This window comes from Lethenteron reissneri, chromosome 37 (assembly GCF_015708825.2).
Source record: "Lethenteron reissneri isolate LAM-NWPU_2019-01 chromosome 37, ASM1570882v1, whole genome shotgun sequence".
Taxonomy (NCBI): Eukaryota; Metazoa; Chordata; class Hyperoartia; order Petromyzontiformes; family Petromyzontidae; genus Lethenteron; species Lethenteron reissneri.
In genome coordinates this window covers 3,189,491-3,203,983 of record NC_083815.1, presented here as the reverse complement: position 1 = coordinate 3,203,983, position 14,493 = coordinate 3,189,491, and the positions used below count along the sequence as shown (strand labels likewise).

General features: G+C 52.1%; 1 protein-coding gene across 1 annotated transcript in view; it reads right to left on the bottom strand.

The window, feature by feature from the left end:
* The window catches only part of LOC133351468 (non-muscle caldesmon-like), a 75,605-nt gene that overhangs the window by 13,654 nt on the left and 47,458 nt on the right, over positions 1–14,493 (bottom strand). The window contains exons 8-13 of the mRNA XM_061566700.1: positions 13,829–13,872; positions 12,896–12,977; positions 11,997–12,140; positions 9,963–10,070; positions 1,931–2,026; positions 1,141–1,234 (exon numbers count right to left, since the gene is read on the bottom strand). Coding sequence (XP_061422684.1) covers positions 1,141–1,234; positions 1,931–2,026; positions 9,963–10,070; positions 11,997–12,140; positions 12,896–12,977; positions 13,829–13,872 — 568 coding nt within the window. The remainder of the gene's footprint in view (positions 1–1,140; positions 1,235–1,930; positions 2,027–9,962; positions 10,071–11,996; positions 12,141–12,895; positions 12,978–13,828; positions 13,873–14,493) is intronic.

Genomic DNA, 14,493 nt, shown 5'->3' with positions numbered 1-14,493 from the left:
ACCCCAGAGGACTAATGCGATTGCCACGTGCGGACGAGAGGCAACCAACTGAAGGGACCTCGGAGGTAGTTCTTTGACGTCACCTTCCAAACTCGGTTCTGAAATACGGCGCCGGTGATGTTACACCGAAATGAATTGTCTACGGGCAGTGATAACACGACGCCGATCCACCTTTCCCCAGCCCACGTCAGAGACAAGCTGCACCCATCTCCTAAGATCTGGGGATGCAGGTTCTCTCTGCATTTCCAGGTCATGGAGGCTTCGGTCGATGGGTGACCGAGCTGTTTCCTGCATAGTCCCGGGACTCAACTCTATCCCACAAGATCTCAGAGTCGGGACATATTTGAAACACGTAGTTATACACTTCCTTTTATTCAACTGTTAGTTACTTCAGAAAATGGCTTTTAGCATTTCTTTTGATCTTGTTTTGAGAGTAGTTTTTTTATCCTGAGCTTTTGCTGCCTTGCACAGACTTTGAAATACTGGCTGAAAGGCGATTTGTAAATGCAATTATTATAATTACCTTTCTACATAAACCGCAATTCGGAGGAAAATGGCAAAAACGAGAAGAGGAAATGTCAAAATGTTGGACCGTGCGGGTGAGCATTGGTGGGGGGTGGTGGAGGGGTGGGGGGTGGTGGGGGGGATTCTGGGGGGGGGGGGGGGGGGGGACGTGAGGGGTGGAGTTTGAGGAATCGCGCTCTAGAGGGCGCCGGTGGCCACACTTCGGCCAGAACAACATCCGAGCGTTGGGGCCGGAGTTCGTGTGCCATTCACTTGAGGGTGTGTTGTGTATGTACGTGTGTTGAACTTGTTTTGCACCATACGTAGCCAGCCGTGCTAATCGGAGGTGCGGCACTTGCTGTTTTTTCTGCCTTTGCCCAACATTGAAAAATCGGACTTGTGAAAATATTATCGGATTTATTTATTAATTGTTACCTGCACACCATTTTCTCTATTTTGCACTCCTATCGTTTTATTTTTTGCACCGTTTGCTTTTGTGACTTGCTGACCCAACCCATACTAAACATCTTTGAAAGGGAGCTTCATTGCTCATCCCATTTCTCCTCCAGTCTGTATCAAGATTCCGATTGTGAGGCCGAGGGACGGTGGTGGGGGGGAGGGGTGTTGGTGCCGTACCGTTCTCGCAGTCCTCTCCCTCCTCGATGGGAACCTTCTCGTATTTGCCGTGCCCTGTGATGATGAACTTGTATCGCTTCCCGCTGGGCGTGGACTGCGGGCAGAGTGAGCGAGAGAGACAGACAGCGGCCAGGTTCAGTCTCTGTCAAGTTCAGTGGTCTGATGTGTTATTCGATTCTATGACTCCCCAAGAGCTGTTATCATTGGTGGAGTTGTTATTCCAGTTTTAAAGTGCGGGGGGGTATTTGATTTCTTCCAAGTCACACATGTGCGTGTCTGTGTGTGTGTGTGACTGTGCAAGTGTGCGGGTGCGTGTTCATAAGTTGGCAAAGTCGGGGGCACAGCTGGTGCATCTGCCAGTCATCTCAGTCAGTCAACCCATGGCACCTGGGTCTGTCCCCGTGACCTCCTGCCGGTGAGCCTTCGACACTTCACGTGGCCTCAAAGTGCACCTGGCCTGGCACAGGCACCATGCTGATGTCACCGCCACTCAGTGGCGAATTGCGTTTGTTGTTTTATACGTACGATTGCACACGCTGAGCGCACCCGAACACGCGTGCATGTGTTTTGTGTGTGTGTTTTGTACGTGTGTTTTGCGTGCGTGTGTTTTGTGCGTGTGTTTTGTGTGTGTGTGTTTTGTGCGTGTGTTTTGCGTGTGTGTGTTTTGTGTGTTTTGCGTGCGTGTTTTGTGTGTGTGTTCTGTGCGTGTGTGTGTTTTGTGTGTGTGTTTTGTGCGTGTGTTTGGTGCGTGTGTTTTGTGCGTGTGTGTGTGCCGTTGTGTCCCCCTGACCTTGTTGAGCGCAGACTTGTCACGCTCGGAGGCCGGAGCGTCCGACATGTGCTCCCACATGCTGCGCTTGCTCAGGATGTCCACGGGGCGTAGATCCTGCGCAGCACACAGTCGGCACAACACAGGCAGCGCCTTCATCGCCTCTCCCATTCCCCGCTGCAGCTCCCCCACCTCTACCGGATCATCGTCATCACTGATTGAAAGCTCATTTATTTAGGACTGCTTTTTGTGCTTAGTTTGTTGTCCTGCCCCTGCAACCTCCAATTAGCGCGGTTGGCCACACACGGTGCGGAAGAAGTTCAACGTACTTAGCTTAAGAACCATTGCTACAGTCTACATTATAGACTGCCAGTACACTCACTCAGATTAAGAACCAGGCTACAGTCTACATTAGTGTTTGTTGTTTTTTAGTATATATATTTTTATTCACTTTCATTTTATTATTTCTCTATCTACATGACTTTACCGAAAGAACCAAAGAATATGAAGTTCCACATACACACGTACATCATCACCAGCCACGACCAATCGCAGGTCAGGCAGAGTAACCGTCCATCTAGCAGCGGCACAGGAGACGATTTCGTCGCTCCGTCTACGCCGTGGACTCTCAGATGCGTGCCCCCTTTGGCTGCGAATCCGTCATTCGTCTCGACCACTGGCAATCGTCCATTCTAGCAGCCGTGTCCTGCCCATGCCAGGGTTTCTCAAACGCCAACCCCGTGGGGCCCACCACTGCCCACGTTTCAACGTTTACCAATTTACCTCCGGTCAACAGCTCAATTATGTCTTCGCACGCCGCACGCACACCTCGTCATCGCGAAACGGTAGCCTCACGTGACTTCTTCGTTTCGACGATCAACTTAGTCCACTTGCGCATGCTTCCGAGGATGGAAATCTCGAGGCAGCCTTTTGTCACTCCTCGAGCTGTGGGCGCTAGGAGTTGCCCATTTGTCCTAGTTGTCGCAGGATCCCTCCTCTTATCTAGGCAGGCGTGTTTTGGGAAACGTGCAAATGTTCCCAGAAGCATTCAAAGTGGCCTTCTGCGGTCAGCTGAGTAACAATGGCAAGATTAGTATTGACACACCACTCAAGTCCATGCATTGTGCCTGTAGTGCTCCCATTTTCCTGGCAATCTAGATTGGAAACCCATTTCTTTAGAACTTCTTTTTTGTGTTTCGTTTGCTGTCCTTTCCCCGCACCTTCAATTAGCACGTTTGGCAACGTAAGGTTGCCAAAGAAGATCAACATACACGCATTTTGAGACATTCTTATACACCCCTTAAAGAAAGATGGTGACCCAAAACCCGGAGCAAAAACGACCGATGTCCAAACTGGAGCGAGTCGCGCTCCGTTCGCAGCCGGTGCTCCGCCACGATCATCGGCATGGCGTTCGCCGTTTATTTGTACGGGTTGGTAAGGGGAGAGAGGGGGCGGGGAGCGCTCGCGGTATCTGCGAGCTGCGGGTTGTAAATCACGGTAATGAGGGCTCGCGATCGAGGCCGCCCGCGCGCTGGCCTGACGCACGCACGGCGGCGCGCACGTGCGCTCGCGTTAGAACGAAGCGGCGTTCATGAATCATCATCGGTGCTCGCGTGTGAGTTCACCCTTGACATGCACCTGGCGGAGCTATCCTAGTTTTATTGTTGTCGCTTGGTGATTAATGTGACTACAAGCTATGCAATGATTAATATGAAAGAGTGACACGTGATGCGGTCAGCTGTCACTACAGTATATTCAGGGTTGTGATTCTTTGTTTCTTGCGTTGCTTTTGTCTCCGTTAACATCGATGTAATTTTGCTTTTAAAGTCGCGCGATATCACGAATTCAACGTCGACTAAGCATGAGTTCACCATTTCTCCATCTGTGAAGAGTTGCCCAGTGGGTTCTTTATTATCATTCTTATTATGATTGTTCATTTGAATTGCCAAGTATATGGCAATTCTTTACCCCCTCCACTCTCCGATTTGATGAATTGTAATTTAAGACATTGCCATTCCATTCAAAATTCTATTCATTTTTGTCTCCATTTCATCATCTCATTTATATCGTTCATGGGACAATTTTTTATCGTTAGTGTTTGCCTCTGTGATTTACGTAAATCGCAATTAATCGATTCCTTACGATTAATTGCACGTGTGTAAGTCGACACGGTCCGTGTGGAAAGTCTCGTGGTCGCTGTTCACCACGGATGCCTTATACACCGCTGTCACGACCAAAAGTAGAAGTTTAAAAAGTGAATAAATAAAAATATTTACCCAACAGCAGGGTTTTGCGACTATCACCGGAATGCACATTTTCTCATCAGATCTCAGAAGCTAAGCAGGCTTGAGCCTGGATAGTTCTCGGATGGGCGACCACCATGCCCAACAAGTTTGTTACAGGCAGCTACGTGGTGGCCAGCAGCCAAGGGCAATGAAGAAAACAACTAAATTGTTGTACTGTACTTCTATGCTCCACGCCTTAACTCAACCCACACTGACCGGCGTGGTGAAATTTCGTTAAATAGCTTCAGCTGTGGATTGGCAATAGCGCTTGGAAGTTCGCGTGGATTTAAATTTTGATCTCAATGAGTTCACAGTTCACATCAATGAAGGACAGCGACTTGGAACTTCAGCTCGCGTCCGTTCACCCAAAGCTCTCGCCGTCGCGAGCGATGAACCGAGGACTGCTCGCTCATCGGTGAACATTCCTGATCGCCACTCCGCTCGCCGCCTTCTCCACTGCTTGAGATGCAAACTCGCACGTCACCAAACTATTAATTCTTTAGCATTTTTATTTCCTTGGAGATCCGGGAATGGCGAGCTGAGCGAGCTGTGCGAGAGAGAGAGGAGGTGGGGGGGGGGAGAGACTCGGCGAGGTTGGTGAGGAACGGCGGGCGGCGAGTGGCGTGGTTTAGTTTGGGGCGAGCGTGCGAGCGGCGCGAGTGGTTTTTCGGGGAAACGCCAGAACGCGTTATTATGAAAATAAATATTTAAACCCTCGTTCCGACTGTTGAGTAGCGGCGAAGCGACGGGGGAGGGTGGGGGGGTCTCTGGAGGGGGGTGCGACTCCGATGGGGGTTTTAGATTTCCCAGCGCCGGCCACGTCGGCCGAAACGTGGCAACGGCAAAGCCGCTCGGCTCCAACGGGAGTGAAGCGCCACGCTCGCACGAGGCTGTCGCACGAGACACTCGCACGAGGCACTCAGCGCGGCAGTTGAAACAATGGTCCAAATTTCTTAAATCCACCCACGGGTATTAACAGGTGCACCCCTAGTTAGTCAATGGACAGGTCACAAGTGTGGGTACTCCCAGCACTTCCAAGGCATGGAAAGGTAGGCCAAAGCTCCCTCCAGAGGTGTGCAGAGGTGTGTTTTTCTTCAGCTCCGTCTAAACGGAGGCCCGAACGCCGTCATGCAGCGGACCCATCTGCCTAGATTGGACCCCCACAGCGATTTTCGTCAACCCACCGCTGGGTGAGAGCATCCCCTGGGGTTTATTTGACCGTACTTCTCCACGCCGCTCGGTGTGGGGTAGCGATGGTGGTGGGGTAGGGGGGGGAGCACGGGTGATGGGAGCATTGATGTTGCTGCGCTGCCCCCTCGCCGGACGACGTCGCCCCGCGAAGGCTTACGATCGCGGTGGTGGTCGCCCATCCAACCAACAGACTACGCGGGCCCGGGCCTCCGTTAGCTTCCGAGGTCTGACAAGAAGGGGCGCGTCCCGGGTGGTGAGGTGACAGGCGATCCCCCGAAAGAGAACGGAGGTCTAAAGCGAAAAGCGCTCGCTCTCTCTCTCTCTCTCTGCAGTGTTCTTCGAGGCTTCACGGGGTAGAAAAAAAAATCGCAGTTCGGCGACGCTCTCTGTCGGCTTGGGACATTGTTCTGAATTGCCCAGAACATAACTCGGCAATAATTCATAAGAAAACAAATATAATTCACCCCAACGCGGGACAGCAGATCACAGCCTGCAGTTAATGCCCCGTCCTGTAGGAGCATTTGACCTTCCGACCCGTGGCAGTTATTTAATGTTAACACATGCTAGATATTAGTTATGTCACATTCCTTAACAAGTAATTGCTGTAACGTATATCTGCTTTGTGACCTCATTGCATCACTGGAGGGTGGGCGTGGGGGGGGGGGCTGGGGTAGGTACAGCAAACTCGATGTCGGCTCGACGAAAAAGGGGAGAGAGAAAAATAAACAACGATCAGAAGTCGCTTTAGCGTAAATATTTCTCGAAAATAAACAATTAAACAAAGTCGCCGAGTCGCGGCGTTTACGTAATGGCAGCGTTGCACGTGCTCGCGCCGCGGCCCTGATACGGAGATGAGAAATGAGCGCGTTGGCCTCCGCGGAAGCTCGGAGCAGAAACACGAGCACCCATCGTCACGATGCCCTGGATCGCATTAGCGCTCGCGTGCGCGGTACACGCACACACGCACAGTATACACGCGTACGCAGTACATGCACACACGCACCGTACACGCACACACGCACAGTACACGCACACACGCACAGTACACGCACACACGCACAGTACATGCACGCCTTTATGGTCGGCCACCCCGGTACGCGCTCCCACGGGTGACCGACACGCCGCTCGACTGACTCAGCCTGAGGCCCACCAGGGGCACTCCGGTCAGCCTCTGGGTTGACTCAACCGAGGGGCCGCATCACACGGAGGCTGCGTCTCACGATCCTGCCGGAGGCTGCGGGTTTTGTCGGCCGAGCGTCTCGCGATCCTACACCGGAGGCCGGGCTGTGGGTCAATTATCGTCGAGAGACTCCGTTAGACCGAAACGCCAAGCAGGTGTGAAGGGTGCGATATATATCGGTCCATTGTCTGAAGACCCAGTGAGAGGCTGGTCTATCAGTCTATTGTATAGTGGGGATCGGCAATAACACCCTGACGGCAACAGATAGAGAAACGCTCCATTTCATGAATCTTTATCTGAACGCTTTGGGAGTTAACTTCGAAGCAGAAACCTACTCCCTAATCACCACCGCTCGCTAACCCCCCTGCTCACCACTGCTCTCTAAGCTCTCCGCTCACCACTGCTCTCTAACCACCCCCGCTCACCACCGCTCTCTAACCACCCCATTCACCACCACGCTCTATCCGCAACGCAACATTGCACCGCTTAGCTCTACATACCGACAGCACGGAGCACATGACCTCGAAACAATTCTAGCCGTGCTCTCAACGAAGAACAAAAAAAACGATGAGTCGGAGGTGGGTGGGTGGGCGAGCATGCTAGGGCCAGGGTCTTCCAGATGTGGGGTCACGCGGGGTGCTCGGGTGGGAGGCGCCTTGAGAATTTGGGAGGCTGAGAGGAGGGGGCTAAGGGGGCGAGGAGATGGAGGAGGAGGAGAAGGGAGGGTGGGCAGGGTGAAGCTTTGGGAACGAAACTCTCACAAATAGGGTTGACCGCAGCGAGTGCATTGAACGCACTGGATAAACAAACCCGAGTGTGCGTGGCCAACCCCCACTCGTACAGCCTCAATTACTCACCCCCCATGCCCCCCCCCCACTCCCTACCTCCCCCACCGCTCCACCCCCAGGCGCTTGTGTGTAATTGCGTGCACGTAAGCACACTGGCACGCTTATCGTCGAGCGAGCGCGCGCACACACGTCCACGCACGCGAGCGAGCGAGTGCATCTTTTGAGAGATCTGGCTCATCAGAGACGTCGCGATGCTCCAGTGAGATTTATTATTTTTTCTCGCGGCGGTCGGTCGTCCATTCGTCGGATGGATGATGAACGTAATGCAATCACCCCCCTCTCTCTCTCTCTCTCTCTCGACTCCCTCTCTCTTCACCTTGTCCGAACACGCACCGTTGCAGACCTTGTCTCCCAGTAAACGTGCCAACGTTGGGGCCGGGGTTTACATACGGTTGGAACCGTTTGACCAACGTTGGCCGGACGTTGGTCCAACGTCCGCCACGTTTGCTCAAAATCGATTGCTTTGTCGCTCGCAGATGGCAGTGAGGTGGTGGTCACCGATCTGTTCGTTATCTCCGTTCGAATAGTTTTTTTTCCCATTCTCCGGGTCAGGTCATGCCCTCCCCCCTCGACCCCAACCCCCCTCCTCCCCACCCCAAAATAAACAAACGAGGATCTTGGAAAGGGGAATTCTTTTGCAGATATTTTTGTAGCATTGACAGACAAAGATAAGAACCGCTTTGTGGGATTCAGCAGTGGTTGTCCACCGCATAGACTCGCCCGGCCGTATCAATACCTAACTTCCACCATTAGCTTCGGGGCGGCGTAAGTGGGTGATGAGCACAGCTCTCATGCTCAACTACTTTCAGAAACGGCTTTGGAATTATTTTCCTTTTACTTTAAAATTGTCACACTTTCTGGGGGTGTGCGGGTGCGTTTGTGGGGAACAGTATTGTAGCGGTTAGCGTGCTGCGCTACGAACCCGGAGTCCGGAACTAAATTCCCGCTCACGGCCAACATCAGTGACGATTTTCTGAACCGGTCCTGGGCCTCCACCTGGGCGACTGAGCCTCAAATGAGTACCTGGTGCGATGTGTCAACATCGCCACGAGGGAGACAACAGCGGCCAGGCGTGGCCACCCACTCCCTCGTGTGCCATGCCGGCCTTCATTAGGTGCTCGCTAACAGCACTTGTCCCAACAGTCTGTTAAGGATATACGGGGGGGCATCTTTCTTTTGTGTGTTTGTGCGTGCGTGCGCGCGGGCGTTGCATGCCTTGACAAAATTAAAACGACGGTCATGCTCCCGAGCCAGTCCATGCGAGGTCAATAAAAAGCAAAGCGTGCCGGGAGCCTCCAGGAGAGGGCAGGGGGGGGGGGTCGCGAGTTTTACCTGGCAGCGAAAAAGTGCCGAGCACAGAGCTGCTCAAGAGGAGGCAGAAAAGAGCCAGCGTCTAAAAGTGAGAGCGGGGCAGTCGGCGGAGAGAGAGAGAGAGCCACAGATCAGCTGAGGAACAAAGAAAAAACAAAGAAAATCATAATTCGAACCACTGAAGCGGAGAGGAACAGAAACGTACAAACGAATAAGCTCATAAAAGCACAGGGAGGGGGAGGGTAGGCTTGTGCATTGACTGTCACGTGTCATCCAGCTGTCACCTGTCATCTGGCTGCTACATGTTATCTGGCTGTCACGTGCCCGGCTGTCACGCTGCGAGACCGTGGCAGTGTTCCCAAACACGGAGCGCAAATTGACCTCTTCGAAGGGTTTCAGCCGAGGCCACAGCACGCACGCTGAACAAGCCTCTAAACGTCACAATTGAATTCTCTGCTTCTTGACGTTCCAATCAAGCCGTGATGATCGTTGCCATTTCGTAGAGCGCAAGACCATCGCCAAAGATGCGACGTGTCTACCGCCGCTGTAAACGTGTAGAGATGGGCCCGCTGGCCGACTCGGCCGCTTGATTGAGGAGCCAAGCGCGATCGCCTCCACCCCCTTCTCAGTGGGCGATTATTCTGTACGCCTTTAGAAATAGCGACCAGAACCCAAATATACTGCCTAGCGAAGTGGGGAAACCCCCCCCCCACAGGAGCCATGCCCAGCATGAGCGGCTGACGGTGCCGATGACGTCACCAAGCCCTGCCCATCATCACCTCTCCCATTCGACGGGAGAGGTGAGTGGTCGAGCAATGGATGACTTCAATCACAGGATTACAGCCCAGCTCGAGTCAAGAGCTATGCGTCGTGTTGTTTGGACAGGCAGTACCCCCTCCCTAACCGCCACCCCCTATTGACGTGTCAGCGGTCACAGCCTCAGCTCCGACATGCAACAACGCGCGGCTGGGATCGGGCAAGAGCGGAAATAATCACGGAGGGAATGGAGAAAGTTTCAGAGCGAAAACAGCAAGTCGATGAGAGAGCAGCGAGAGTCGCAGAGAGTGGAGACAATGGAGAATAGAGAGAATGGAAGAGATAATCCAGGAGAAAGTAGAGAGAATGTAGGATAGAATGGAGGAGAGGATAGAGGAGAGAGAGTTGAGAAAATCAAGGAGAGGATGCAGGAGACAATGAAGCCGATGTTGTTGTTGTTGTTGCCGCCACCGCCGCATTACCGTGGGCTTCGCGGGCTGAGCCGGAACCTTGCTGTCGGCCACGTCGGGCGACTTGGTGCCCCACTGGCTGATGCGATTGGCCACGCCCACCTTGATGACCGCCAGCTCCTGCGGGCAGAGACACCGGCGGACGAGGTGGACGTTAAGGGACGACGGCGACTGAAGAGCTGGCGGCGATGACGGTTGTTGTGGGGGGTCGCGGTGGCGTTGGCGGCAGTGAAGGGAGGTAATAGTGGGGCCGATGGGTGTCGTGGTGTAGCGGTCGTGATGATGATGGTGGCGGTGGACGTGAATAACAAAATTATATGAAATAATAGCGATAAAAAATGAGTGTGGTTTCACTGGAGCCGGAGTTGAACGTCAGAAGGTCATGGGATAGTTTTTTTAGTATCGAGTTGATCTTATCAAACCAGTCACAAGAACAAAACGTAGCATTTACATGTGTTTCACTTCGCCTGACAATGTTGCAGCGCTGAGGATTAAACATCAAATAGCATGATTGTCGTGCAAACAAAAACATTTCTCCGTGTAGCAGGTTGTCCGGGAAACGTGTGTGCCCTCCGAAGTAGTTCTGGGTTATCTCCTTCCACAGGCCGCCCTCGAACACAGGGAGTGACGCAGCACCGCTCGTGTGAGCATTCTGAACGGCGCCAATAACACGACTTGTGATACGTAAATCCCCACCCCCCCCCCCCACCCCACCGTGGCAAAACGTTATTTAACTTTTCAAAAAATATATATATCTATATCGAGGAATGGCAGTGACCCCCCTCTGCCCCCCCCCCCTCCCACCGATGCAGGCAGCTCCGTTCAGACAAACATCTGGCCCAAGTGGAAAAGGGAGATCGTGAGACATTTTGGGGGGGGGGGGGGTGGGGGTCTGAGAATGAAAGGCAGGAAAGAGGGAAAGCATGTGGTTTGGAGTTTTTGGGGAGGGGGGAGAAATAAAAAAATAAATAGCACGGAGCATTCCTCAACTGACTCCCCTAACAGGAGGGTCTCGGAGAAAAACCGCACGGTAATTTTCGAGAATTTGCTGAGTGGTCTCGGGCAATAAAGGCGAGCGTTGTAGCCTTTGTAGGCGGATGTGGGACAGTTGTAACAAGACGTCGTTGTGAGAGGGTAACAGCGGACGCTGCCTCGGTGCTCTGTTCTGTGTCGGTCGCGATCACCCAATGCCGCAACATCTATCAACGCTGCGTGCTGATTTAAAACTATCAAAGTTAACTCCACAAGAGCCAACGGCACAACATCTATCACCGTTACGTCTAGATTTAAAACTATCAAAGTTACCGCCACCACAGTCAACGGCACAACATCTATCGCCATCACCGTTACGTCTCGATTGTTGCCATCGAATCCCACCGCAACCAACGCTGCAACGTGTAGCACCATCATCATCACGTTCTGGATTTAAAAGCTGTTAACATCACCTCGGTCAATACCACCATTGACATTTCATTTACAACCAACACCACAACATGACAAAATAATAATTTCCATTTGTAAGGCGCATTTCATTCGTAGATTCCCAATGCACGCCCCGTGTATCTAAACCAGGAAATAAACAGGACCTGCAGGGTAAGTGGCCAGAACTAGGGGGTAAAGACCAATTTAAATAGGTGAGTTTTCATGATAGACTGAAATATATCGAACCATTACCTCCTAAATTACCACCATCGCCATCTCTACCTTCCGACTGCACAATCGCTCCCTCTAACGCAGTGTTCTCTATTGCAAGGCCCGTAGGTCACTGGCAGCCCCTGGTGGCCTTTAGCGCAGCCCCCGACAACACACCAAGAGTGAAAACACCCCCCATCATCATCGTGCTGCTGTCAAACCCAACAACGTTTCAAATGTGTGGCGGCCCTCGCACCGATGATGTCTTATCGTCAAAAGTGGCATCCACCACCTCACGCCCTCTGAAAATAAGTTGAAGAACACCGATATAACCGCTGAGCCACCGGGCCGGGAAAGGCTGTAAAGGTGCAGCCTCTGGAAGTGCATGTCCTGTCGGTGGAGGGGGCCCCCCACCTTGTTGGAGGACCCCTTTGGGGCGGCCACGCCGCTGTAGACGTCGCCTGTCTCCCACATGTTCTTCTTGTTGGCGATGGTGTCCACGGCGACGGGCAGGTCGGGGACGCCCTGCTTAGGCGGCTTCGCTGCCTTTGCCGCGCTCTGCCCACGCGCACGCAACAAACACAACGATTCCCCCCCCACCACCCGCGCGTATCCTTTAGAAGAACTGTTGGGGCAAGTGCCGTTCGCGAGTAGCAGCTACGAAGGCCGACACGGCGCACGAAGGTGGCGAGCACCACGCCCCGGCTGCCTTTGTCTCCCCAATGCTGATGTGGTTACACACCGCACCAGGTGCTCGTTTAAGGCTGAGTTGACGTAGTCGAGGCCCGGGTACGGGTTCGGATGTTCGTCACCGGTGTTTGCTGTGAACGGGAATCGGACTAGCTGGGTTTGTAGCGCAGTGCGCTAACGTCCACACGACCGCTCCTCACAATGCACACATTAAAGGCACATAAACACAATACATGCGGGCTGCATAAACAACGCACACGTGCATAATTTCATACGCAGTCACGTGCCTGCGTACAGAAAGACAAATATTCCCCGTATGGCCTTAACAGACTGTTGGGGCAAGTGCCGTTAGCGAATAGCACCTTTGAAGGCCGGCACGGCACAACGAGGGGGGTGGGTGGCCATCGCCACGCCCGGCCATCAACGCAGCAAACAAGAAAGATTGAACAGCAACAAAAAAAACCCGAGAAACCTCACAATACAAACGAGACTGTAAAAACGGAAGAACATTTCAAAAATACATATATATCAATCTTGGGATTGAATTGTGTGACAACTCATGGACTCGCTGGGTGGGGCCGGTTGGGAGGGGCGGATCGTCGGAGGCGCACCGCGCTGCTCACCTCGGCGGCCGAAGTGTACAGCTCCAGTTTGCTGTCGATCTTGCAAATCTCGAGCTGTGGCTGCTTGGCCTTGAAACTCCCGCTGGGGAACGAGTACACGGGCGGTCACAGTCAACATCATCGCAGCCGCCGTCGGTCATGATCTATCCACTGCTGGCAAGCGCTGCGACATCACGATCCATCCAGCACCTGCGCACAAGCTCATTTAATTGCTCCATCTCTAAGGCGGAGATATATTTTAAATATATTTGTGCACATATTATCTTGCCATTTGATTACATCACAGGCAGATTGCTTTTAGTGCCCCACGTACGAGAGGATTGTGAGAAAAACTTGCACATGATAGCTGTCTGTTGTAGGGCAATGGATTCTTTACTGATCATCATCATAATAAAGTGGTAAAGTCTGCTCAAACAGCCCCAATTACCTAAAGCTGTGGATTTAAAAGATGGTTGTTCCTTGACTGCTGTTGTTTGTGATGTGATCTAATGGACTAATTTATTTCTTTTGATCACTTCGTTTTGGTGCAACAGATATATTTATTTATTTATTAATGTTTCCTTGGTAGTAGGGGTTTCCATTTGCTCGGTATGTGCGTGTGTGTTGGACTTCTTTCACGCTGTGCGTAGCCAACTGCGTATATGGGATTAGGTCCTTATATATAATTAACGTACGACATTGCGGGACACTATTGGCATGAAAGACGCTACATAAAATGACAAAATTATCTAATTTTACTTTGATTTTATTATGTTTAATTTTTTTTATTTTGTTATTTCCCTTCTACGTGACTTTACCGAAAGAACCAAAACAATGAATCCCTGCAGTCACGAAAGCTTTAAATAAAAATGTATCTTTTGGTACTAATTAAAGCGCTCGTGTGTGCGGTTCCCATCGCTAAGGCGTGAAAGCCCAGGAGCTCGTTCCACTCACCTCCTTTGCACCGAGCGGCTCAGAGACTCGGTCATCTCGCTCAGCTGTTGGGCGGACACGTTCCACACGGTTAGTTCGTCGCTACGCGTGGGGAGCGGCATCGTCGCGGTTAGTGTGAACCCGGCGACCCGAGTTCGATTCCCGCTCGCAGCTAACACCAGTAACGACTATCTGAACCGGTCCTGGGCCCCCCTAGATCGACTCGGCCTCAAATAAGTACCTGGTGCGGTGTGTAAACATCGCCACTGGGGAGATGAAGGACACCAGCCGTGGTTGCTGGCCACCCACACTCATGAGAATGTTGCTGAGTGTGTATCACGGTTCAAAAAAATTGTGGAATGAAGAAATAAAATAACTTGGGACGTGAAAAAAAGAAACGACCTCTCAGACGAAAAGGCTCCAATGGTTTAGACACGGAATGCTAAATTATCCCGGAGAGAATACACCACGTCTGGCACGACCTATGTATACAGGCTAGATATATATCTTAGTACCGAGACCCCCAGCCTTCATCAACCTGTGCTGACCAGCGTGGTGAAGTATGGTCAAATAACCCCTGTGACCCCATGCGGTGTGGCGAGCTCCTCATCCAGCAGTGGAATAACAAGGGCTGCGTGCGTGCATGCGTATGCAGAGGCAATGTAGAAGGTAGGGAGTTAGAGAAC